This window comes from Ammodytes marinus (genome assembly GCF_949987685.1).
Source record: "Ammodytes marinus genome assembly, chromosome: 3".
Classification (NCBI taxonomy): domain Eukaryota; kingdom Metazoa; phylum Chordata; class Actinopteri; order Uranoscopiformes; family Ammodytidae; genus Ammodytes; species Ammodytes marinus.
The window spans coordinates 20,500,698-20,527,227 of record NC_137232.1 but is presented as its reverse complement, the minus strand read 5'-3'; the positions used below and the strand labels follow the sequence as shown (position 1 = coordinate 20,527,227).

The 26,530-nt window shown below is 39.9% G+C and overlaps 2 protein-coding genes across 2 annotated transcripts; one reads left to right on the top strand and one right to left on the bottom strand.

Moving 5' to 3' along the window:
- Nucleotides 1-5,533: 5,533 nt before the first annotated feature.
- LOC307248392 (extracellular calcium-sensing receptor-like) lies at nucleotides 5,534-9,602 on the bottom strand (the record flags this gene model as incomplete). Its single annotated transcript, XM_080024790.1, has 10 exons — nucleotides 9,460-9,602; nucleotides 8,734-9,037; nucleotides 8,390-8,476; nucleotides 8,103-8,210; nucleotides 7,802-7,968; nucleotides 7,233-7,710; nucleotides 6,858-7,088; nucleotides 6,636-6,759; nucleotides 6,062-6,534; nucleotides 5,534-5,974 (listed from the first exon to the last, which is right to left on the bottom strand). The coding sequence occupies exons 1-10, from the start codon at nucleotides 9,594-9,596 to the stop codon at nucleotides 5,534-5,536; spliced, it is 2,550 nt and encodes an 849-aa protein (XP_079880916.1). The 5' UTR covers nucleotides 9,597-9,602.
- A 13,556-nt stretch (nucleotides 9,603-23,158) lies between these two features.
- LOC307248391 (extracellular calcium-sensing receptor-like) lies at nucleotides 23,159-26,165 on the top strand (the record flags this gene model as incomplete). Its single annotated transcript, XM_080024789.1, has 6 exons — nucleotides 23,159-23,349; nucleotides 23,434-23,722; nucleotides 23,808-24,560; nucleotides 24,643-24,870; nucleotides 24,978-25,101; nucleotides 25,258-26,165. The coding sequence occupies 6 exons, from the start codon at nucleotides 23,159-23,161 to the stop codon at nucleotides 26,163-26,165; spliced, it is 2,493 nt and encodes an 830-aa protein (XP_079880915.1).
- Nucleotides 26,166-26,530: the final 365 nt, after the last annotated feature.

The window sequence follows — 26,530 nt, the reverse complement described above, 5'->3', positions numbered from 1 at the left end:
CCGCCAGAAATGGTGCACAGAGTCAGAGAACCTACAGGTGGGGACTACCGTCATGATAGTGGACAACCAGCTTCCCAGAGCCCAGTGGCCCGTCGGACAGGTAACTCAGGTATTCCCAGGTGCTGATGGCCGCATCAGGACTGCAGAGGTCAAGGTGAAAGATCGAACATACACCCGGCCAGTAGCCCGCCTGGTTTGCCTTCCTGCTCTGCCGGACTGAGACATTTTCTTCAGTGGCCCTTAAGAGACTTTATCAATGCCTTTTAGTTGTTGCAAATTTACTTTGTAATTTTGGGGGCGGCTGTGGAAAAGGCTCCCTCTATGGGTTATTTTGTGTAGTGGTTGAGCGGCCATTTTAGCCCCTATATGGGCATTTCCGGTTAAGACGTGATTCAGCCAACAGCGGCATTACGGTGTGATGCTTTGTGAAGTGCAGTCGGGAAAAGATCGCTCCCGTCACTTGTTTTGGATGAGTAGCTTATAATTGTAAGTATGTCATGTATGCTTGCAACTATATAATGTTTAGTTATTCAATGAATAGAGTTAGTAGTTTCGTTGGTTTGTCTAACTGTTATAGGTTAGCTTGCTAGTTTATTTCACCTGTCAGTTGGTTATCACTCTGTGTTATAGAGGTGCCATTTTAGAGCAGCCACCAGATGGCACATGCTGTTTGTCAGAGTGTGTTAACCATGTCTATTGTTCACATACTGCATTATCGCTGATTGTACCAAGGTCTATTAGTATAAGTGAAATGGCAATTATTCTGTTCTATTTTATACTTATAGTTAATGTTGCTACTAAGTATTATTTATACTTTGTAACTTAGTTAATTAGTAAAGCAGTTTACTTATTGCCATGTTTATTTCTTTCTCAGAACACATTCCAAGCAAGTCAGTCTGTTTAATTTGTGGACAACAATAAAGCCTGTATACGAATACGCAACCTGCCTCATCTCTAACCGGATGCCTGTGGCGATTCACCAAATCCACCCCAGTGAGCTTAGCTCTTAAAAGTATATTTTACAAGGAGAGAACACATTGCGACTAAATGATAACAACAAACATTGCTTCCATCTATCATTAAAACAAAATAGTCCTAGTTAAACTATCATTGTACCGCACGTGAAGACGTGAAGGCTTTTAAATGCAGCAAACCTTTCAAAAGGCATATGCGACCATGCTGCACCTCAAAACATCACGACCAATTAGTTTACTCACTTTAAGTCAATCCAAGTGGTCTATGACCAAGCAATAAAGGAATAAAAACACAGGAAGTTTAAAGCTCCTTGACTCTTGCCACCACAACAGTCATCAATTAAGAACACTGTAGCCTACAATGCAACTTGCTTATCCAACCAGCTCCATGAGATAAATAAAATATGCCCTCACATTCCTGCTAGCAAAAGACGTGCCCTATCAACAACATTTGCAACGGTTTATTTTGATTTTGACACTTATTTAATTTAATTATTAAAAATATGTTGTACTTATTTGCATTTTCCTGATTTTCAGTTCAATTAGGATATGTTTAAAGTCCAAAGTCATGGTTTCAAATGTTACATAAGTGCATGTTGCATTTCTTAAATCAATGAATAATTGTCTATAATAATTGTGATTGCACAATGTCAATCTAAACAATCATGATTTTTGTCAAAATCGAGCAGCCTAACCTTGCAATGTCCATGGTTTGGATCAATTATACACAATTACATTATTTGAACTGCAGCTGCAGTCTGTTTAGGTCTGTAGACCGGTTCAATTCCCACATTAACAGACTATTTGCTCCATATTTGCTTATCTAAAGTATAATGACACAGTATATCCATTATGTGTAGCGACATGATTTGTTTAATTTGTGCACTTTCATTTGTAAAAGTGTTGCATTAATTAAACAAAACTAGTTTGAGATCTATATCCCCTTGTCTGCCCCGTCCCGCTGTTAGAAAGTAACTAGTAACTTGTACTTAAAGTACATTTTAAATCAGCTACTTTTTCAGCCTTCTAGCCCAAGTTACTAAACTCTTCTTTGGAGAAATGGACGCTGCAAATGCTGGAATTGTTGGTGACTCGTTTATGATTCACCAAAAACGTGATCCACTGCAGCAAAATATGGAGTGAAATCAGTATCAATATTAATGAATGCACAGAGAAGGATTCACACTTGTATTTTGTGATTTATATATAAATGACTCTCTTCTCACAAATACATTTCAATGCACACACAAATGGATACCGTCATATATAAATGTAAAATAAATCCATCTATAATAAAAAGTTTCACAAACACATTTCCGATCCACTCACAAATGTGTCTTGTTTTAAATACATGTAATATAAATCCATAAATAGAGTAATTTAAAAAAGATTTGCAATTTTCATCAAAAATGTGTTTGGTCGTTAGCTTCAAACACTGGGAATAGGGCTAAATGTTAGCAACACCCACAAGTGAACTACACTGTAGTAGCATAACTAAAGCTAATAAGACAGTAAAATGTAATGTACAGATAAGCTGGTAACTGACTTACATGATCGACAATCAGCACGGGGTCGGTGAAGTCTGAAGTCTGAAGTAAAGGAAGGCAGCTCCAGCAGGCATCAGCTAGACATGGCCGCTCTGCAAAGCCCGCAGCCTTCTAGCCAAAGTTACTAAACTCTTCTTTGGAGGAATGGACGCTGCAAATGCTGGAATTGTTGGTGACTCGTTTATGATTCACCAAAAACATGGTCCACTGCGGCAACAACTCCACAGCAGTTTTAAAAATAATGCATTGACGTTGAGCTCATGTGCCATCTATCGTACCGTCCTGTGTCTCTGGGCATAAGCGGACCCTTGTAGGACTGCGCTCATGTGATTGGCTGAAAACGAGGAAGACATCCGATTGGCTACAGGTAGTTCCTGGTTGAAAAAAACGCATTTGTGAATCCAGCGACGTCAGGGGAGTCTCATAATTATACACACAAATACAAACCAATGCACACATGAATGCAAGGAAGTTCACAAATTAAAAGCATTTTGTGAATTCAAATGTAACAGTTTGTATATAAATGTCACAACATCCAAATACATTTTTGATGAAAATTCTAAATCTTTTTTAAATTAATATATTCATGGATTTATATTACATTTATTTAAAACAATACACATTTGTGTGTGGATCGGAAATGTGTTTGTGAAACTTTTTTTTATAGATGGATTTATTTTACATTTAGGCTACATATGACGGTATTCATTTGTGTGTGCATTGAAATGTATTTGTGAGAAGAGAGTCATTTATATATAAATCACAAAATACAAGTGTGAATCCTTGTCTGTACATTCATTAATATTGATACCGGTCTGACCCCATAATATTGGGATAACAACTCTATAAACTACATTCTCAAAACAGACTATTATGTTGAACAATTACACATTATGAAAAACAGAACGAACAGTATACAGGCAACTGCAGGGCTGCTGAATTGTATTGTAAAGTAACCAAATCACTGCTAACACTTCATTTTTACCTCAAGACATCATATCACAACTTTATCGTCATGACCCAGAATTTGCACTACTTTTGAAACCTCCGTATTTGGTGAGGTAAACGCTCAATGTGTGGTAGGAAGAAAAACACATGTTCAGCCTTGGACAAGACCGATGATGACAGCCCTGAGTAAATAGCTGTATGTAAGTAGAAGTCGTGCCCCTATTATCTTTTTCAACATCTTTTCGATCAACCTCCAGTGTTTACCTCGACACTGCCAGCATGCCGTCAAATTTCAGCTGAAAAAAATCCTTAGAATGGATTTCTGTAAATTCTTGATTTATTCACACCCACTCTATCTTCTAATATTTATTCTACAGTGATGAGACACATTCCTGTATGTGTGCGTAGTTAATCTGTTTGTTTTTGTTTTTCTCATTCTAATTATTTAACCATCAAATGCAGATGGTCTAGCGTGTTTTTCACTTACTTAATTGTCAGGCTCAACATTTTTATTTTGGTTTCTACTAGAAACTTTTCTGATGTTTTCATGGTGTAGTGTCCAATATACCTCACAGTGCCATTGCTTAATCTCCTCTTTTCAGCCTCTGTCTCTTCAAGCCTCGCTTTCCAAAAACCCCAGTCTGCTTTGATTGGTCCAGAATCTAACAGTCAGTTTGAATCCAATCTCCAGTTAGTTTCAGAGGTATCTGGGGCTGTGGCAAATCTGCAGGTAAGGTTGGTAATGTGGGGGCATGGCAAATCTGAGGTTCTGATCTGAGTTTTGAACACATTTGGAGAAAAAGATAGAGGGTTTGTTTTTCTGATAGGAGTATTTAGTCACACGGGACAATATTATAGGTGGAGTCAGCCATTCTCGAGAACTTTTGTTGTCAAAACACTTTTTGTCAAAAGCAATGAATACCTGAGCCTTGGCTGTGTATTATCACTGGATTTTTTTTCCAGTGCACATACAGTATGTACAGGTAGTGGATGAGGAGATATTCACTGATTTTGACTCCATCTTTAATGTAAAATAAAACATGAATACGTGCATTTTGCAAAATAGTTCCCCTTTTATATAAGCAAATAGTGTCTCATAGACAGACAAGTTGAAAATGCAAATGTAACAAGAGAGTATGTCGGAAATAAATGTGAATTGAGTAATACAGCATCAATGAAACACTGCTGTCCACCTGCCCCTCCCAACAACTTTTCCTCCCGTCTGTCCCTGATGGACGTCAGTGACTTGTCGTCTCTCCATTTTCCAATTTATTCTTCTGACATGGGAGGAACAATAGATCAATCAGGGGTAGATAATCAATGTTAGCCAGAGAGCAGCTGTGCAGGGCAGGAAAAATGTCTGTCCTTTAGTTTGTTATTGTAGGGAACAGCCAGGCGTGATGTTTATATGTAAGGGCCTCTGGAGTATGAGGATTTAATTAACCAATGACAGCTGGGATTTCCAGAGAGCAGATCTCAGAGACCCTGGGCCTCATCATTCTATCTCAGGTCAAATCAGCATGGACACTGCTGCCAAATCCCATTCATATATAACAATGAGCTGTCCTTCACATTCCCTCTGAGAACATCAAAGCTGTGTATCTAGCTGGAGAAACAAAGCAATTTCTATACTCACGTTCTATGTTAAATGTAGTACTGTTTTCTGTATTCTTCCTGCGATTGCACTGCTTTAATTCTAGAAGATCTCTTACTACACCATAGGATGTATAGGAGTAGTATGGAAGTGACAATGGTATACAGAGAAATGCACAACTATAGAAAGCTATTATGTAAGTTATTAGTAAGAATAAAGGTATGTGAAAGCATGGTTGAGCATTTCATGAGGAGGTATGATGAATGACAGAAGCATTAGTAGCACACTACTACCATCTGGTGGTAAAATGCCACTTTTAACACTCAAGAACCGGAGGCCGTCACCATTTGAGTACATTTCCCCCCACAAAAATCTCACATTTTAAACTAAAAGGATTTTAACATACACATTTTAATTATCTGGGTAGTGAATAAAGTCCATAACAGTCTGTATGGGATACAAATTATATCTTAATATTTGTCAGTGGCAGTTTTGGACATAAGGTGTTTCTTTGTGTTCTTTTCTGGCCTAAATAGAATGATGTAACACTTAGGGGCGAAGATGCAGCCCAGCAGTCCATAACTGGAGGCCAAAATGGCAAACACCTCTGTGGCTGTGGAGTACTTCCCCGGGGAGCTGATGTAGGCGGGAACAAAGGCTACCCACACAGCGCAAAAAATGATCATGCTGAAGGTGATAAGTCTTGCCTCGTTGAAGTTGTCTGGGAGTTTCCTTGCCAGGAAGGCCAAGAGAAGGCAGAGGCAGGCCAGGAGGCCAATGTAGCCCAGCACGAGAGCAAACGCTATTGCTGAGCCTTCGTCACACAAGAGAATGATAATAGCGCTCTCACGTGGCATCAGCTGGTGTGGAGTGGGGGGAGCAACAACCAGCCACACCGTACAGATAATAACCTGCATAACAAGAAGATGTATTTTGCAATCATTTGAATAAGAGCTTATCCTACTATTTAAGGCACATAAAAAGTCCAAAGCCCTTACCTGGATCAGTGTACAAAAGGTGATGATTGCCTTTTGCTGTGCAGGCCCAAACCATTTCATGACATTACTGCCTGGAAGGGAACCTCTAAAGGCCATTAGCACCACAATAGTTTTCCCCAGAATACACGAGATACAGAGGACAAAGATGATGCCGAATGCAGTGTGTCGCAGCATGCAGGACCACTCAGAGGGCCGGCCAATGAAGGTCAGAGAACACAGGAAACACAGAATCAAGGAGAAGAGCAGCAGGAAGCTCAGCTCAGAGTTGTTTGCCTTGACAATGGGGGTGGTTCTGTGACAGAAGAATATGATGACCACGACACAAGTGCAGAAGGAGCCAAGGAGGGAAATAGTAATCAGGATGATGCCCATAGTGCTGCTAAAGGAGAGGAACTCCACCTGTTTGGGTATGCAGACTGTCCGTTCAACATTGGACCAGAACTCTTGGTGGCAGCGCACACACTTAATAGCATCTGAAGGAAAGACGAGAAGGTTTAAGCTGCTGTACTGTAGCTTTTCCACAGCAACTCTAGGTCAGATTCTCAAACATAATGTGGACAGTTCTTTTCCTCACCAGTCTGATTGCTAACATCTCCAGCTGTACAAACCACACAATCATGGCAGCAGATAGGAAAGTTAGGCCTGATTGCCTTCCGGGTCCCTGGGGGACAAATACTGCTGCATACTGACAAAGGAACCTAGGTAAAAGAGGAAACACAGCACAGTCACATATTGGAAATGTTATTGCAAAAAATGCATTTACCACTAGGTTTGTTTATTCCATTGAGATCCGTACTTCGGTTTCATTGCCACTCCATACAATGTTCTGTTCCTGGATCTGGAGTTTTTGCTGTCCAGCTTTGGTCGTCTCGTCAAATTTGCCAATAGTGACAAACTCCATTTTTCCATTTGGTCTCAGCTGCCAGTTAATCAGGTCATACATGGCTACAGGGTCACCATTCCTATCAAACTTGGTTTCATCACCAAATGAGTTCAAGTATTCCACCTGTTTTATGTAATGAAGCAGCTAAGGGCAGAGAGTGCATATGTTCAGCTTGTAGTATTACTAGAATATCTATGTATGTACATTTATCAGTCTTTATATACAAATATTACAATTACCATACATTTTGTTCATCTTGAATGAATTATGAATCAGATGGAATATTACCTGCCATGGCTGCATATTGTCTGTATCTGGACAGGTTTGCAGAGGAAATGGCCCTTTGCCTTTCACACAGTTTCTCATTGCCTTGAGTGCATTTGCAATAGCATACACAGCCTTATATACATTGTATGAAATCCTTAGCTGCGACACATCTGAATAGATATTTGTCATGCTGCCCAGCTCTTCTGCTCCAGAGCATGGAGGTTTACCCTCAGCATTAAGTCCCTGGCCTCCAGCCATCACACCCAGGTTGCATTGAAACATCTCCTCCCAAAAGGGTGTTAGGAAGGGATTTTCAAAGGCATCTGGGCTCAGAGGATGCAAGTGAAGCAGAAAGTCTTGCAATCCAGGTATTTCTGCTCGCCGAATGGCAAATCCCATAGAACCCTGGAGGATATGGTGGTACTTCTTGGGGGTGGAGAGGACAGAGGCTGTGCTCCAAGCCTCGCTGGCCAGCCACTGCGTCCCAGTGAGCCCCTCTCTAAATTGAAAAGATAAGAAGATTGATTTTTTTAAACCACAAACATCAGAAACTTAAACACAGTAAACCTGTATAATAAAAAAAATCTTGCCTGAGTGCTTCATCAAACAATGCAGCTACATCTTGTTCCACAGCAAACACTAGAATTACGCGAGCCCCCGAGGAGCGGATCTTGGAAACGATGGATGAAATGGCAAACTGTGCTCGGTTATAAGGGATGATCTCATGGATGGCCACACAAGCACCTAACTTTCTTACCTAAGAGAGTAAAAACGGAGGTACACGATAACCTACTTCATTTGATGTTCACAGTATGGTCAATAAGTTAAACATTGAAAAAAATATATTTCTGACAACATTTCATGCAAACTTTTTTCATGGTTGTGACCCACTTCTTCGACGAAGATGTTGGCCCCACCACGGCCATAGGCATCATCCCCAGCAATCACTCCCACCCAAGTCCAACCGAAATGCTTGACAAGTTGTACTAGTGCATCTACCTAGAGATAGCAAGAGGAAGAGAGAAAGAGAGAGATAGTGAGTGAGAGAGAGAGGGAGATACAGCCAGACAGAAAGAGAGAGAGAGAGAGAAAGAGAGAGAGATTAATCCCGTTTCATACATGGGTGTATAGAGGTTACGTCATGTGACCAATCTTATCTGTGTGATGCTGCCTCTTACCTGAAAGAAGTCACTGGGCATGGTCCTTAAAAAGGCAGGAAACTGCTTTTTGTCACTGAGACAGGCACAGCTGGAAAAATAACTAACCTGAATAGAACATGCAACAATTACATTTTTCAATAAACCACTGGAAGAAACAATATCCAACATGTAAACATTCTTAAATCAATTGGTTGGACATTACTCACAGTACCCAAAGGTTTAATTTTGGGAACTTGCGACTCTGACCCTCCCCATTGGTAGTAACAACAACAAAGCAATGCACACCGCTATCTCAACCCTGCACACAAGGTTTTAACACACACTCAATCAAGTGTACACATATGTTGAATAGATTCATTCACCTGTGGCACATGGAACACCCCCAGAAACCGGGCCACTACGAGAGACTGAGTAGAGCCTCCATCTCCAATGACAGCTAGTGGAATCCCATGACAGGTGCCATTACTGTGAGTCTCTCCTTCCCCCCCTGAACCTGTCTCACTCCCCATTAACTCCATGGCCGCCTTCAGGGCCTGATGGGGTGTACTGCATGAATCATAGATCTTATAGCCCAGTGTGATGTTGGGAAGGAGTGTGCCATTTCTGTTGATCTCCTCTATGGCAAAGATCATAGTCTGCATCCAACGAAATGTCCGAAAGTTAAATCTAGAATCAGAGGGAAGATATGAGAAGATACTTTTTTTTTCAAAGCAATTAATAGGCAGGGAAAGTTTATTTATATTGCACAATTCAGTCACAAAGCCATTCAAAGTGCTTTCCAGGGGCATTAAATACATCAAGTTTGGATATTTGAGATTGCATTGAAGAGATAGTAAAAACAAAGAAAATACATCAAGACACATTTAGACAGCGATATAGAATGGCTGCAATGAAAATTATGTGACTGAATCCAGCATGAATCCAGATGAAAAAAGAATGAGATATCAATCAACATGGGTCTAAAAACTTTGAGATAAGGAAACATGGCCAAATTTGTCGCATATTTGGACATGTGAGCAGAGATTACAGTTGCTTAAACTCAGTTTTGCAGCGACAGCAATTTTGAGGACTATGTGAAAACGGCTTACCTGTCGCACTGTGTGGGAGGAGGCGTAGAGGTTAAGGACAGAGTGTGCTCCACCACCATGTCGTGAAGGGAGAAGAGTCCCCCCAAGAATATGTCCCCCTTTTTCTCCAGCACAGGCAGGGACATAGAACCTGGCATTATATTGCATTGCTGGCCCTGATCTTGGTTGGAGTTGCAGGGAAAAATCATAGACCATAGTAGGCTCAAAAACATAAACTTGGTCTTTCTACACAAAAGGTTCATCTCTACGGATCTGATAAAAAAATTATTAATCTTTTCCTTAAGATAATTCACCATTTACCCTTAAACACACATGTGGACAAAGAGTATCAATTCAAGTAATAGATGTTTGAATAACCCCAACAAACAGCCCCTACCAAACACCCTTACGCTTAAGCTAACCAAGCACCAAACAATACGTTAGTGGTCAGTAAATAGTAAGACCCAGTGCACAGAAAATTATACATTCTGACTCCATTTAGTAAAACACAATCTATAGAAGAAATGCCAAATTTCTCTCAAAATCATTGTGGTAAAATAATCTGTAAATAATAACCAATTTAGATTAAAAACATTTCAACCTAAACTGTATTCAAAAGGTAAAGCTTTTGCATAAAACCTATGTTACAGTTACAATGCACCGTCAAGCTGTCCTGTCTTTCGTTTAGAGATGTTGCCCTGTTGCCTATATAAGCTACCTGTCTCATATAACAACTGTAAAATAGACCTAATTTCCCATGGGATTCTGATCAATGGAAAGAGATCCCCTGTTTGAACAGTAAGTAACAACAATAACAAGGACCTAGCGCGACTGACCATAATTGAGAAAGACAAGAGCTGTGTCATGTCACAGTGTCATGCCTGACTGGGGCCAACTCATCCTTCAGTGATGTGTAGTGGCAGTCAGTAGACCCATTCTATCTATCTATCTATCTATCTATCTATCTATCTATCTATCTATCTATCTATCTATCTATCTATCTATCTATCTATCTATCTATCTATCTATCTATCTATCTATCTATCTATCTATCTATCTATCTATCTATCTATCTATGAACCAACTCAACAGGTCTTACAGGTTTGGTATGGCTAAATGAATGAGTCATTAGGGTATTGTGTATATCGTAATTAGGAAAAACCCTGCAGGCAACAAAATAGATCACCACAGAGTACATTACAAGGACAATTGTACATGCAGTATGTTGTGCTGCCTCAGGTCTTATGTTTCCTCATTCACTTAATATGTAATGATCAGAAGAGGAAGGAGAGAGGGGACCTAATAAAGAATGCTCAGTATTAGGATACAGTCATTTCCTTTGCTTGTAAGTCAGCCTTTGACAATAACTTCAACTCACGTGTTCTAATGGTCTCGAGGGAAAAGGTTCAGACGTATTGTTTCTGAAACAAGCTGATGAGAAGGGAACAATAAGGAGATTGCAACTGTGTCACAGTTTTCCTCACATGGAGATTTGAGATAATTAATGCCCCGGAGTATTGGATGTTTCATTGTATTGTATCAAGCCCTTGACTGTTCAGATTGTTCTTTTAAATGACAAAAGTTGAATGCCAGTCAACAAGACATACAGTATATAACACTTTTGTACGGTCTCCTGTCGTCACTTTTGGCGGCCACCAACAATTGCATACTAATAAAAGTGATCTTGTTCCAATTAAATCTATATCTACTAGCAGCTGCAATGTTCAGCCTATTACTGGTCATTAAAGCTCCATTATGACTCTCAAATTGGATTTGATAAATATGAGATATTTTTCTAAGAAAAAACTTACTAATAATGGAATTGATTAATGAGCATAATCTGGATATGACTGGTTGATGTGAAGCATGGCTGCAACCACATGTTTTTCTACCATTAAATGAAGCCTCTCCTACACACTATTCATACTCCCAAGTTGCCCGGGATACTATACAGGTTGAAAGTGTTGGCCTTATCTATACATCTATTTCCTATTTAATAATAATAACTTTAACTTTATTGGAGGCTGTAATTAAAATTATCCCCTGCAAATTGTAACACAAAGGAGATTGGTTTAGAAGCATTTTGAGAATGTATCACATGTCTTATTACTCATTTTGATAAGATCTAATTTATGTGAATTTTAATATTATTCTGAAGGCCACTGACCCACTCAGTAAAGCTTTTGTCTCTTTTAACCTTATTTTAGTTTTTTTTTTACTTCTACATTTTTTTAATCATAAAAATCGCACCCATTACATTTTGGCGTAAGTTTTTTTTTATTTGGTGCTTTTTCTTGTATCCTTTTACCTTGCAAAAATTAGACCTGCTTTTCCTGCTGCACGTGGTTGCCTTTGTGTCGGGGACTGCCAGCATTTAAGTAGGGGGGATGACACAGGGCGTTAGTTTTAATTTATTTAAATTGTTGGTTTGATGTTTTATTTATACTGGGTGGTTTTACAGTGTGTCTACATCATTTTGTATTTAGTTTTTATGGCATGCTTTTATTTTGTAACTGTTGCTGTGTGTGTGTGTGTGTGTGTGTGTGTGTGTGATTTGATTTTTGTATTTTTTTGCATGTATAATCAGGTTAATTGCTGACACCTGCGGGCTCCTTTTGAAGAGTGAAGAGTGAGCACAAGAGAAAACCAAGAGAAGGACATCTGCTTGGCCATGGTGCAAACGAAGCGCCCAGCAAAACATTTGGTGGGCTCTCAAGGGACTGCAGCTGTGGGAAGCACAGTTTCTTTAAACTGCTCACTCCTGGTTTTAAGAACCTCTTTTTTTATGGAATCCTAGGCTCCTTTTAACCTAGGTGGCGTTGTCGGGACTTTTAACTTTATTTTCGTTTATTTTAAAAATGAATTGGCTTTCACCACCTCTGCCAAACTCACCCTCATTCAAATGGCCATTCTACCCATGCAGGAGTATGGTGACACAATATACAGGGTTTCTTGCAATAGCACTCAAAACTCATCAAAACTTGACACTCGCTACCACTTCACTGTTTGCCACAAATGCGCCGTTCAACACACCAAAGCACCCTTCATTCAGTAGGCCTAGTGCACTGGCCCTCCCTTCACACTCTGTTATGTTGTTTACTTTGCAAACTGTACATGATGAGTTCACTGCTGTATTGTGGTGAGTTTGGTTAGACTATGTGATGAGTGTACAACTATGTGAAGAGTTTACAGTTTTTTTTCGATTGCTAACCCACAGTGGGCACAACTGTAGCTCAATGTGCAAAACTCTAACTACAGTCTGCACTACCAACAGTCACTGGAGCTGAACAGTTCACTTCACCTGCAAAATAGGCTCAGTGCAGCAAACACTATTGCTGCATTCCAATAGTAGTTGCACTTCCCCTCGTTCATTTACCCTCAGCCCTTGGTATGACGTAACAGCATACGTTGCACGGAGGGAACTTGGAGCGCGGAGGGAGACTGGGCGGGGGAGGAGCGGGGAATTTAAATGGAACCCACTTGCCCTTGTAGTCAGATAGGTAGTTCTGAATGCAAACAATACAGAATTATAACATTCTGCTAAGGTAGCCTATATTGCAGAAAACCATTTCCATAGCATAACAAACATTGAATTTCGACACGGTAACTCAGATTATCAAGATATTGTTACTTACACATGTAAATTGTTTGCTCCGACATATTTTCTTATTTATGTTAGTTTCAACCAAAAACATTTGTTTTAAATAGTCCTATGATTGGCAGCCATCGGTTTTATAGCAGCAATGTGTATACTGCAATACATTCACTGGATTGTTCCTATGGAAATAAGATAGCCTATGGCGTTTTGGAATATATTTATACATATATGTCCTGCGGGTGGCCGCGATGTCCCTAAAAGCATACAGTCTACCGGAAAATAAAAGGAGAAGAAGAAGAAGAAGATGAACTGCAATGCACTGTGGGTGATATCCACCTCGGAGTGACCATGGATGTTCACTTGATCACTCAGCCCTCCGAGGGTCTATATCACGAAGTTCACTTCAGTTTCCAGACAATTGGAACGACACTTAAGATGGCAGCGGGGATTCCCCCGAGGGCAAGTGCCTAGGGAAAGTGAACGAGGGCATGTTGAACGGGTATTGGAACGCAGGGAGAGTGACCATGGATGTTTACTTGATCACTCAGCCCTCCGAAGTTCACTTCAGTTTCCAGACAATTGGAACGACACTTAAGATGGCGGCGGGGATTCCCCCGAGGGCAAGTGCCTAGGGAAAGTGAACGAGGGCATGTTGAACGGGTATTGGAACGCAGGGTATGAATTGTCCTCACTGAGATAACACACACTGTCACTCAGAATATGCTCAGAGTACAAACACTAGCATCAAACCCCAATACATAAATTCCAAACTTTTAATCTTTACAGTTTGAATAATGAGTTATTTCACACAAATTACGTAATATTTTCTTTGATGAAAGGGTGAAATTCTTTCACATGAAATTGTTTATTTTATAACAAACCAGTTTTTTTAGGAAAACAAAAAGAAATTAAAATCAGAAGTTTGCTTCAATAGATACACATTTTGTATATATTATTGAAAACATTTCCACATATAATAAATAAACATATAATTGTAATATAGAAATCTATCCTGTTATGTTGTCATTTACTGTAAGGATGCAACTCTAAGCTGTTTGTTTGCTGGAAAATTCGTATTACAGATGCAACTTTAGATTTTTGCAGAATGGGTTGCACTCTCAACCCTGCCTCTCTCAATGAGAGACCATGAATCACAACAGGGTCTATCAGTTTAGCCCATACTGTATTTCATCAGACATTACAGCTCTATGTCTTCCTCCACACATCCACACTCTCACTGCCACTCTTCTCCCTCCAACAACCTGTCTCATTGGTCCATTTCCCAAAAAATATATATTTTTGAGCTTTCCCTCTATACTGTATATGTTCACTAACAAGTCTAAAACAAGACATCTTACAGTTTTTTTTTCGATTGCTGACCCACAGTGGGCACAACTGTAGCTCAATGTGCAAAACTCTAACTACAGTCTGCACTACCAACAGTCACTGGAGCTGAACAGTTCACTTCACCTGCAAAATAGGCTCAGTGCAGCAAACACTATGAACCAGCCTCATTGAGATAACACACACTGTCACTCAGAACCTGCTCAGAGTACAAACACTAGCATCAAACCCCAATACATAAATTCCAAACTTTTAATCTTTACAGTTTGAATAATTTGAGTTATTTCACACAAATTACGTAATATTTTCTTTGATGAAAGGGTGAAATTCTTTCACATGAAATTGTTTATTTTATAAAATACCAGTTTTTTTAGGAAAACAAAAAGAAATTAAAATCAGAAGTTTGCTTCAATAGATACACATCTTGTATATTTTATTAAAAACATTTCCAAATGTATTTATCTGTGTAAATATTCTATATTTGTAATACAGAAATCTATCCTGTTATGTTGTCATTTACTGTAAGGATGCAACTCTAAGCTGTTTGTTTGCTGGAAAATTCGTATTACAGATGCAACTTCAGACTTTTGCAGATTGGGTTGCACTCTCAACCCTGCCTCTCTCAATGAGAGACCATGATTCACAACAAGGTTTTCAGTGTAGCCCTTACTGTATTTCATCAGACATTACAGCTCTATAGCTTCTAAGTCTTCCTCCACACATCCACACTCTCACTGCCACTCTTCTCCCTCCAACAACCTGTCTTCATTGGTCCATTTCCAATATAAAATCCCTTTATACTGTATATATGTTCACTAACAAGTCCAAAACAAGACATCTTATAGTGTTTCAGTTGAAATTGCAATCTGCAGTGTTTGAAATGCACTAGGCATTCATTCTGTTTTGAATGTGTGGTTTATAGTTGTGGCAGCAGTGTGTTAGCATTTGAAAAAAGTGCTGGAAATCCACAGTGTTGTGCAGGCTGTGGTTAAGCCATGAGATAGGTGTGAGTTTTGAAAATTGTGTTTAAGCAATGAAAAACGAGCTACAGTTTGGTCCGAATGAACCGCTGCTCTGCATACTGTTGTTAGAGTTTTGCACATGTCACTCCAGTTGTGCCCACTGTGGTTTAGCAATCGTAAAAAACTGTAAGGAATTAAGGTAAATAAGGATAAGTTTCACTTTCTTGTGATACATAATATTGAAAAATTACTCTCACTTGGGGGATCAGATTTGTTCTTAAATACCTATTATAAAATAGATATCAGCTGGAACATAAAAGCTGGTCACATCATAATTTAGGCCTACTTGTATCAGTTATTTTTCTGTTGGAAAAGCTGCAGATAAAAGAACAACAAATAATAATGTTTGTGTGTGTGTGTGTGTGTGTGTGTGTGTGTGTGTGTGTGTGTGTGTGTGTGTGTGTGTGTGTGTGTGTGTGTGCGTGCGTGTGTGTGTGTGTGTGTGTGTGTGTGTTTGTGTGTGTTTTGGATGGTGGCAAGGGTGACAAGTGTTTTAATTGAATGAATAACAACATGCTGAAGTGTTACTAACACTTGGGAAAACTTGTTATTGTGTATATTCTGGAAGGAAGGTGGCGTCATGGAATCATCCTCAACCTGCCAATTTACCTTTTACCCAGGGGGGTGGAAGGGGAACAAGGGGCCAGCTAGGCAAGCAAAGACAAGCGAATGTTTCCAACAAGACAAGACTGATGACATATGGGCCTGAGGCTATGAAACAGGAGCTCACAGGTGTCATACTGGAAATTAATTAATTTTAAGTTGGTAATGAAAGGTGATTTCACCTGTTCCAAAACAAGCTGCTTACATTGATTAGCATGAATAAAGCGGAATCATTTTACAATGTCAGCAACACTAATTAATTTGATATAGAAGGGATAGAAACATAATCTTTAGGACAAATGCGACAAACCTGGCGAGTAAAATCATGTTTAACCCACTTGGAGCACATAACACATCATTGAAAAAGTATAAGCCTATATATCCAAGAAATAAAAACATAAAAATGCATTGACTCAAAACTTAATTATTACATTTTTATGCATCTTGGCCTGCTCTGCAACCATCCCTCACAGGGTCTGATAACTTTCTAGCTCAGGATTTCTAACAACTTAACTTCTTACCTGAATATCTACTATACCATCACATTTCACTGGGGTTAATCAGGTTTGACCAAACTGGGTATGGTTTTTCCTCCAAACACAATTTAAATGTTTGATTCATTTGGATCTGTACATCCAAATGAATCAAACATTTAAATATCAAACGTATTTGTCCTGCTGTAAAACCTTGTCATCAGATTTGGCAAGAGGAGTCTGAATTTTTGTTTTGTTTCTATAAGCATTTTATAGCTGCTAGGTGTTGGTGAATATACTTTTCACACAATATAACCTTGCCCAAGTATTGCAGGTATTTGGCAAGCACTTGATTCTTGCTCCTTGAGAGTCCATGTGGGAGATAAGATAATGTTTCTCTGTGTGTCCCGAGGTCAATTAACGCCAGGCCTTGATTCAGATTCCGGGACATATGTTATCCAGTTGTAAGTCTTTGCAATGTTGCTGTTGTCTGGCATATGTTCTTGGGGAAAACGTTAAAGTATTTGTACCAACAATAAATAATCATTTAGGAACAATAGGGATTTTCCATGATTCTACACATGGACTAGCTGGTACTTTATTTTCCCAAAAGCCTTTTAATATATAGCAGTTTCATGGAGAGGATATTCTGTGTTAACAGCCTTCCAACATTGCACTAGCCTTCAGCCTTTACAGCAACCATTAGCCCCTTTTACACAGCCAGTGAAAGCCGGGAATATGCCGGCCTTTCGGCCCTCCGCCCTGCTGTATAAATGCGACAGTTGCGGAACGAGGGAAGAAAGGTGCGAGAGATTGTTCCAGGAATTTTACTACCTCGGGGGGTAGTAAGATTCCCGACACAATCAGTTCCGCCTCTCTGTTTAAATGCTCCAGCTTGTTGTTGCGGAACAGGGGGGCGTTTGACGTTCCATTGTGCTCAATCCAAACCCCCGCGCTTCATTTTGTAGAGTGTATGAGTCTATTTCTGCCCAGGAGAAGTTGTACAATGGGAAAGCTAGGCTAGGCTAAGTAAGGGATAAAGTATAGCGAACGGGTCACTTGCTAGAAATAAAGACCGACAAGCTGAAGCAGGAGCCCGACGCGCAGCGGAGGGCTCTTGTTCAGCTTGAAGGTCGACCTAGTAACGGGGGAATAGTCTGCTCGCCCCGCTAGACTGTCTGCTTCAGCTGACTGAAGGCTCCGGCTCAGCTGTTAGCCACAGAGCTACTGTTTTGCTAACACATTCCGCCGCCGCTATTATTATCCTAAGTCTGAGCGTATATCCACACTTTATTTCTGTCTACAGTAACGTGACTTCACACACTGTGTGTATGTGTATGTTTATGTCTGATTAGCAGATCGCTGCCCTCACAAAGAGACTCGCTCACAACCAACCTGTCACACACACACACACACAGAGGTGAAGCGGTCGGATTGATTTAGTCAGTTTGGTTGCTTGCTTCTGTGTAAATAACACAGAAGCAAGCAAAGCCGGCATTTTGGAGTGATGTTGTTCCGTCAATATGCCGCAATCTCTGTGTAAAAGGGGCTATTGTTTGCTAATGTTTAACAGCACTTTGTTCCCAAGATGCAGTTGGCTGCCCCAAGCGGTTCAAAACGGAACAACAAGGCTCCTTACTGGTTTTAACCTTTTATATACTATATGGTTTTAACCAGTAGGCCATCACTTCAACCTAAATGATCCTTCCCTTCTCTGCTTTTGGTTAAGCTTTAACTAAAAATTATAATTACAAATTAAATAACATTTTCAATCTATACAATGTAGATGTTTACCCTATTATGAGCCAGTGCATTCTTTGATTGTCTAGTTGAGTGTGTTTTACCCATTTATTCTTTCATTTGGATTTTCTTATTATCGTCTTAATCTTGATTTTATGTATGGGCACAATGTTAATTCATTACTTGAATGTATTAATTTTTATATTTCTATTTTTTCTTAATGCGTTCATTGTGTCAGCATGAGTACTTTTTAATTATCCTACTACTTCATAAGAACAACAATACTCATGCTAATAAAAAGAACCAACCCTATCAGCATAACCATCACCATCACCATCACCATCACCATCATCATCATCATCACCATCACCATCACCATCACCATCACCATCACCATCATCATCATCATCATCATCATCAGCAGCAGCAGCAGCAGCAGCAGCAGCAGCAGCAGCATTAGAAGCAGCAGCAGCAACAACAACAGTGTCAGAGCTATCGTTGCTACAGCTTTACAGCAGTTGCACAATATTTCCAGGAGATGGCAACGTTGTCCATGACATGACTGTGCTTGACAGTTCATAAAGCAAATACTAGTGTGTAATTGGAGTCTGTATGTGTAGAATTGGGGAAAACATATTTATCCATTACGTTCAGCTATCTGTTTATACTTTTCTGCTCACTTGCTAACCTGTTTGAATACACAATCAACATTTGGTTGACAGCATTCAGCCTGTTGTGACTGTAAAGTTCATGGCTATTGTAAAAAGTAATAAAGTAAGAAACAGGCTTATGCTATCTTCCCTCCTCATATGTATTGACTTTCCACCTACACAAAACACATGATATGGGTGTATTTTGTTCAGTGCCACATTAAGCAGTATCCCGTTTGTAATAACTGTTTTAGAAAATAATACAACAATTTTGTGAAAGCTCTTCCCTCTTTCAACATATCAATATTATCCTACATGAAGCCAGGTTCACTTAAAGTAGGAGGGACTTGCCTGACTTGAACAGAAATCGGACTTCAATGCCATTTAACTAATTTGGGTTGAAATGTAACACAGACTATCACCCAATCTCAGTGTCCAACCTCGCCAATGTGCTTGTGGATAAAACCCCCACAGCTGAAATCGTGTGGACAGCATATATTTCCAATAGTTAAACATTTTGAGGTTTTTGTAAAACCTAAACTGTATGGTCTATTTTAGGAATTGATAGTAAGCTTAGCTCAAACACTGGTAGTAAAGGGGAGCAGGTCAAACTATCAATTTTACAACATCACTAAACGCTCCTGTGTGATTGTTGGGACTATTTTATTTATCAAGTTATGTTGTGCTCTATATTGTTTACGTTATGTAATTTTTTAATCAAATACATATTTGACCGTCATGGGCACTTCCTCAATCCTGCAAGTGTATATATCGTTTTTAAATGATATTAATTGTAAAAATTCAGAGTTCAACATAACGTGGTAAATAAACAAATCCCAACAATCACACAGAAGAGTTTAGGGATGTTGGAAAGTATATCTTTTGACCTGCTCCCCTTGACTACCAGTGTTTGAGCTAAGCTAACCTGGATGAGCTTCCTTTACCCATTTACAGTTGCTTAGAAAAAGTATTCATACCCCTTGAACTTTTCCACATTTTGTCACGTTACAACCACACAAGTACATTTATTTTATTGGGATTTCATGTGATAGACCAACACACAGTGGCGCATAATTGTGAAGTGGAATGGAAATGAAATATGATTTACAATTTTCTTTATAAATAAAAAACTGAAATATGTGGTGTGCAAAAGTATTCCGCTGCAATTACAGCTCCAAGTCTATTGGGGTATGTATCTACCAGCTTTGTACATCTACAGGCTGACATTTTTGCCCATTCTTCTTTGCAAAATAGCTCGAGCTTCAGATTCAGCGTCAGATTGGATGGAAAGTTGATGGGAAGATGGATGGAGCCAAATACAGGGCACACAACCTGTTAGAGTCTGCTACAGACTTGAGAGTGCGGTGGAGGTTCACCTTCCAGCAGGACAACTACCCTAAACATACAGCCAGATCTACAATGGAATGATTTTGATCAAAGCATGGTCATGTGTTAGAATGGCCCAGTCGAAGTCCAGACCTAAATACAATTGAGAAGATCTGGAAAGACTTGAAAATTGCTGTTCACAGACACTTTCCATCCAATCTGACGCTGAATCTGAAGCTCAAGCTATTTTGCAAGGAAGAATGGGCAAAATTGTCTGCAGATGTACAAAGCTAGTAGAGACATACCTCAATATACTTTAAGCTGTAATTGCAGCGATAGGTGGTTCTACAACGTATTGACTCAGGGGGGCTGAATACTTATGCACGCCACATATTTCAGTTTTTTATTAATAAAAAAAATTGAAAACCATAATTTTTCTTCCACTTCACAATTATGCGCCACTTTGTTGTTGGTCTATCACATGAAATCCCAATGAAATAAATGTACGTGTGTGGTTTTTACGTGACAAAATTTGCAAAAGTTCAAGGGGTATGAATACTTTTTCAAGCCACTCTATATAGAAAATGCACGCACATTTACAGGAACAGGTTCTGTCGCCTTAATTTAAAATGTTGAACTATTCCTCTAAGATTAGACTCTGCTTCCCACAATTAAAAAAAAAATAACTTCAATTCTTGAGTCTGAAAAGCAATATTGTGGTCAAATAAAAGTGTCAGATTGTGTACTGTAGACCAGAGTCTTGACAAAGGCCTCAAGTTTTCCAGTAGAGATCTTAAGAGGATCATGATGCAACAGCCCAGGGAAGTTTCCAGTGTAAGCTGAGAGATGCAGTGTGGAGACAATAAGAACTCTAGAGGGAGTTTGTTAGTGTGTTGTGTTTGTGAGTGGGAAGAGCCTGAGGTTTAAGGCATGGTCAAGCCTCAGGCACTTGCACCTCACCACATGCGTTCCTTCCCAATCATCCCTCAAAATATGTTACCTCTAAGGAGTGTTTCATAAACTAACAGGCATCTCTAGAAAAAAACAACATGTTGTTTTTAATTAAAGAGAGCCTAACAGAAATATCAGCTGACTAATAAACATCCCTTTGGCTGGCAAAAATAATTACAATAACACCAAATTAAATATCACATGGCTCAATGCCTCACCAAATCAGGTGTGCTGAATTGTTTATTTTGATTAGTTGTCAAAAGTGTAACTTTAATGTCTTAATTTCCCCTAAAGATGATGTGACATGTTGGGTAAAATAATAGAAAATGCCATGTAAATGTGTCCAAATAATTTAACAGTCATTTTTGGATGAGGATGATCATTGTGTAAACACACACAAGAATATGTTGTATTGTATCCTTCTTACCACAGTTAAATCTTACTTAAGAGTCAGTGGCGTGCACAGACATTTTGGGGGGCAGGTGCTCATTGCAAAAAAAAGGGCACAATATAGTCTATCGATGAATGACCAAATCATTTTAAGGGTACTTGTACAAAATCCCCCCCTGGCCTAATGACTTACCCGGCCACACATTGAGTGTTTCTCAAAGGAATTTGGGAGACTGTGTTTGGGACACTGGACCTTTTAAAGTAAAATTCATCAATCAGGTGCACTTTGAGAAGAAAGCTAAGGCTAAATCACCTATGTCAATGTGGGCTATTTAGTACTATTTTCTGGAATAATTTGGAGACACAGAATTACCAAAAAGCAGAACGAAATAATGTACATGTTTGAAAAAAAAACAGTCAGCTTCGGATTTTGTTAAATAATCCCTTATCCCGAATTCTCTCTTTGAAGTCTTCGTTAGGCCCCTGATCTCCGTACTAACAATATCCTATTAAGGTAAATACAAGATTACTGCAAGTCTTGTAACATAGAAATAACTTATGGTTGGGACAAAATAATATAACTAGCTTATATAGCTTCATGACTGATTTAGTACCACCAACCCACTTTGCGTAGTTAAAATAAAATGGGTGGACAGCTTTTAAGATATTTCAATAACATTTGAGGAACAGTTCAACATTAAAATCTGAGCTTTAAAAGGCCCTGAACAGTTAACATGACTCTGGTCTTGACTCTGACCTTTCATCTTCCTCGTTGCTGCTGGTGGATGCTTTCATCCAGGAGAGCAGAGAGCTGAAAATGACTGCTTGGTTATATTACAACCAGGCACAAGGCTACTTTTTCTGCAGGCAATTGGGATCCAATCAATCAGTACATTTTGCATTCAGGGATGGAATAAGTCATAAAGTCCCTCAATATACTGTAGTTTCTTAATGTAAAGATACTCTGTTGGGGGCGCCCTTAGCTCAGTTGGTAGGGCGTCCCCCCCATGGGCCTCGGCCAGCAGCGGACCCAGGTTCGATTCCAGCCCGCGGCCGTTCTCTGCATGTCACTCCCCTCTCTGCCCCATTTCAACTCTGTCTCTACACTATCAATAAAGCATAAAAATGCCAAAAAAATATCTTAAAAAAATAAAAATAAAATAATAAATACTCTGTTGAGGGAAAATCCTGCCCAAATTTCCTTGGAGTATCCAAAGTAAAGGTACTTCTAATGCAGAAAGGCCCACTTTGGAGTGTTATATTATAATACAAAACAAATCATAATAGACTGTTATCATTGATGGATTGACATGTGCAGCACTTGGCTACTGTTGAGCTTTATTCTTCTTATTTCATATAGGGTTGGGCAGTTTAACCTATAACAATGCATCATATTTGATAATTCACAGTAACATCTGCTGTGTAGGGCTAACTCTATCTGTAACTACACCTGCTATGGTGCTATAACTTGATGGTAAGGCACATTCAGGACTGTCCTATCGTACTTATCTCTCATTGGTTAGTAAGAGGAGAGTGAGTCCTGCCGTCATATAAAATGTCTTATGTTAGATGGTTCCCATTTGGGAGGGGAAAATGTCTCAAGTAATAACGTGGCTTGTTTTCATGGGGCTCCTGATTGCATTTGGAGCAGCAGAGCCGGAAGCTCCTTCGTGCCAGTTACTGGGCAGCCCAGAATCCCCTCTGCTTTCTAAGAAGGGCGATGTCATGATTGGGGGAGCTTTTTCCATACACAGCAAAATCACACAACCTCCACTTTCTTTCACAGATAAACCAACACCTCTCAGATGTTCCAGGTAATTTTGAGCACTGTATACAAACACTCTCTTATGAGCTTTAGCCAACAGAAGATTGCATTTAGCTCTTTTTTCCCCCCGCAGGGTCAACCTCAGGGAGTTTCGATTTGCTCAGACCATGATCTTTGCAATCAAGGAAATAAACAGAATTGAATTTCTTCTTCCCAATGTCTCTATCGGATACCGTATTTATGACAACTGTGGCTCGACATTATCCTCAATGCGAGCAGTGATGGCGCTGATGAACGGTGATGAGTTGATTGTGGGGAAGAGCTGCTCGGGTCAATCCACTGTTCATGCTATCATTGGGGAGTCTGAATCCTCTTCAACAATTGTTCTCTCACGCACTACTGGACCATTCCAAATACCCGTGGTAAGAGGGATGTATATGTGTAATCAATGTGTCTATTCTGTGCAAGCTCTCCTTATACTGTTGCTCTCTTTGTGTATTTTTGCAGATAAGTCATTCAGCTACTTGTGAGTGTTTGAGCGACAGAAAGGAGTACCCCTCTTTCTTTAGAACCATTGCCAGTGACCTCTACCAAAGCCGAGCTCTTGCCCAGCTGGTCAAGCACTTTGGCTGGACCTGGGTCGGGGCCGTCAACAGCGACAGTGACTATGGCAACAACGGCATGGCCATCTTCCTTGCCGCGGCCAAGGAGGAGGGAGTGTGTGTGGAGTATATAGAGAAATTTAACAGGGCAGAACCGCAGAAACTTATGAAAGTGGTAGACGTGATTCAAAAGAGCTCTGCCCGTGTCATCGTTGCTTTCCTAGCCCATGTAGAGATGAACAACCTCCTCCAGGAGTTGAGTCTGCGCAACATCACAGGCCGGCAGTTTATCGGCGTGGAGGCCTGGATCACTGCTGACAGCCTGGTGACTCCCACCAGCTTCAGTGTGCTGGGAGGTTCACTGGGTTTTGCGGTAGCGAAGGCCAACATTAGTGGCCTGGATGATTTTTTAATCAAAGATTTCTGGGAGACAGAGTTTAAGTGCAAGGGCAGTGCAAACACGGTGACAGAAACAGCCCCTTGCAAGGAAAATGGGGAACTACTTGAGCACAAAGATTATGACCATGATGTGGCAGAGCTGAGATATTCCACTAATATCTACAAAGCCATCTATGCTGTTGCCCATTCCTTGCACAGCATCCTTGAGTGTTCTAAAAGTCAGGGTTGTGACAAGACTGTAAAGGTTTCTCCATGGCAGGTAAAAAAAAAGAAAAAATATCATTGAACTTTATTTTGTTTCTTATTTCTGTAAATCAAAATACTGTCTTGGTGCTTTTTAGGTGGGGGAGGCTTTGAAGCAGGTGAATTTTACCATTAAGAATGGGGACCGGGTGTGGTTTGACAGCACCGGAGCAGCTGCGGCTCGATATGAGGTGGTGAACTGGCAGAGTGGATCGGACGGCTCAGTCCAGTTCAAACCGGTCGGCTACTACGACGCGTCACTACCTCCCGGACAGAGGTTCGTTCTCAAGACGGAAGCCATAATGTGGCCCGCGGGGGAAACACAGGCAAATATCATCCAACAGTAAAAGCTGCATTCATATCATGGTTTGCCATAACCATGTAGTTTGACAATATTTCATTATAAATGTCTGTTATTTTCTTTGATTCAAAGTTGCCTGTGTCGGTGTGCAGTGAGAGCTGTCGTCCAGGAACTCATAAAGTCCTGCAGAAAGGAAAGCCTGTCTGCTGCTATGACTGTATACCATGTGCAGAGGGAGAAATCAGCAACAGCACAGGTACATGTACCACACACCTGGGATATGGCAATTTGCATGAACTGTTTTCTTTCCACGCTCTGTGCATCATGCATAAGTTTGCAATAGTAAACACATTTTTTTCTGTTTTTAGGTTGTAACATAAACAACATACTTGTAATGATATTTTTATTACAGATTCTAATGTCTGCAAAAAGTGTCCTGAAGAATATTGGTCCAATCATGACAGAGATGTATGCATACTGAAAAATGTGGAGTTCCTCTCCTTCAATGAGATTATGGGTGAAGTACTTGTATGTTTCACTTTGTTTGGAGTGCTCCTTACTTTAATTGTGGCCACTCTATTTTTCATGAAGAAGGACACTCCCTTGGTTAAGGCCAACAACTCTGAGTTGAGCTTCCTGCTGCTCTTCTCCTTGACTCTGTGTTTCCTGTGTTCTCTGACCTTCATGGGCCGGCCCTCTGAGTGGTCCTGCATGCTGCGACACACTGCATTTGGCATCACCTTTGTCCTCTGTATCTCTTGTGTTCTGGGGAAAACCATAGTGGTTTTAATGGCCTTCAGAGCCACACTTCCAGGCAGTAATATGATGAAATGGTTTGGGCCTGCACAGCAGAGGCTCAGTGTGCTGGCTTTCACTCTCATACAGGTTGTGATTTGCATACTTTGGCTGACAATCAACCCTCCTTTTCCATTCAAAAACATGAAACACTTTAAAGAGAAGATTATACTGGAGTGTGCCCTGGGGTCACCTATAGGGTTCTGGGCTGTGTTAGGATACATAGGACTCCTAGCCGTCCTTTGTTTTGTGCTTGCTTTTCTGGGCAGAAAGTTGCCTGATAATTTCAATGAAGCCAAATTCATTACTTTCAGCATGTTGATATTTTGTGCAGTATGGATCGCTTTTATCCCAGCATATATCAGCTCTCCTGGGAAGTTCACTGTCGCTGTAGAGATATTTGCTATTTTAGCCTCCAGCTATGGGCTGCTTTTCTGTATATTTGCACCAAAGTGTTATATTATTTTACTCAAACCTCATCTGAATACAAAGAAACACATGATGGGGAAAATGCAATCGACTTAAAGGTTAAACCCAGTTTAATGGGAAAAATACACTTTTATTTCACATTTTGTGCTTTGGTGTTTGACTGGATTCATGAATCTTGTATGGTTCTATATGCTATTACTTCAATGCCCCAAATTATTAAACATTTTTGTCAGTGATAATTGGTTGTAATGAATTAGGAAACACAGTATCAATCTTTATTCTATATCATTAATTCAGATTTAAAAACTATCAATTGTATTTGACTCTTCAGTTTAATTAGAGTACTTAAAGGGATAATTCAGAATTTTTGAAGAGGGGTTGTATGGAATACTTAGGCATAGTTGCAGTCTTTTAAAGGAGTCTGGGGGATATAGTGTGTTGCTGTAGCAGAAGTCAGCATT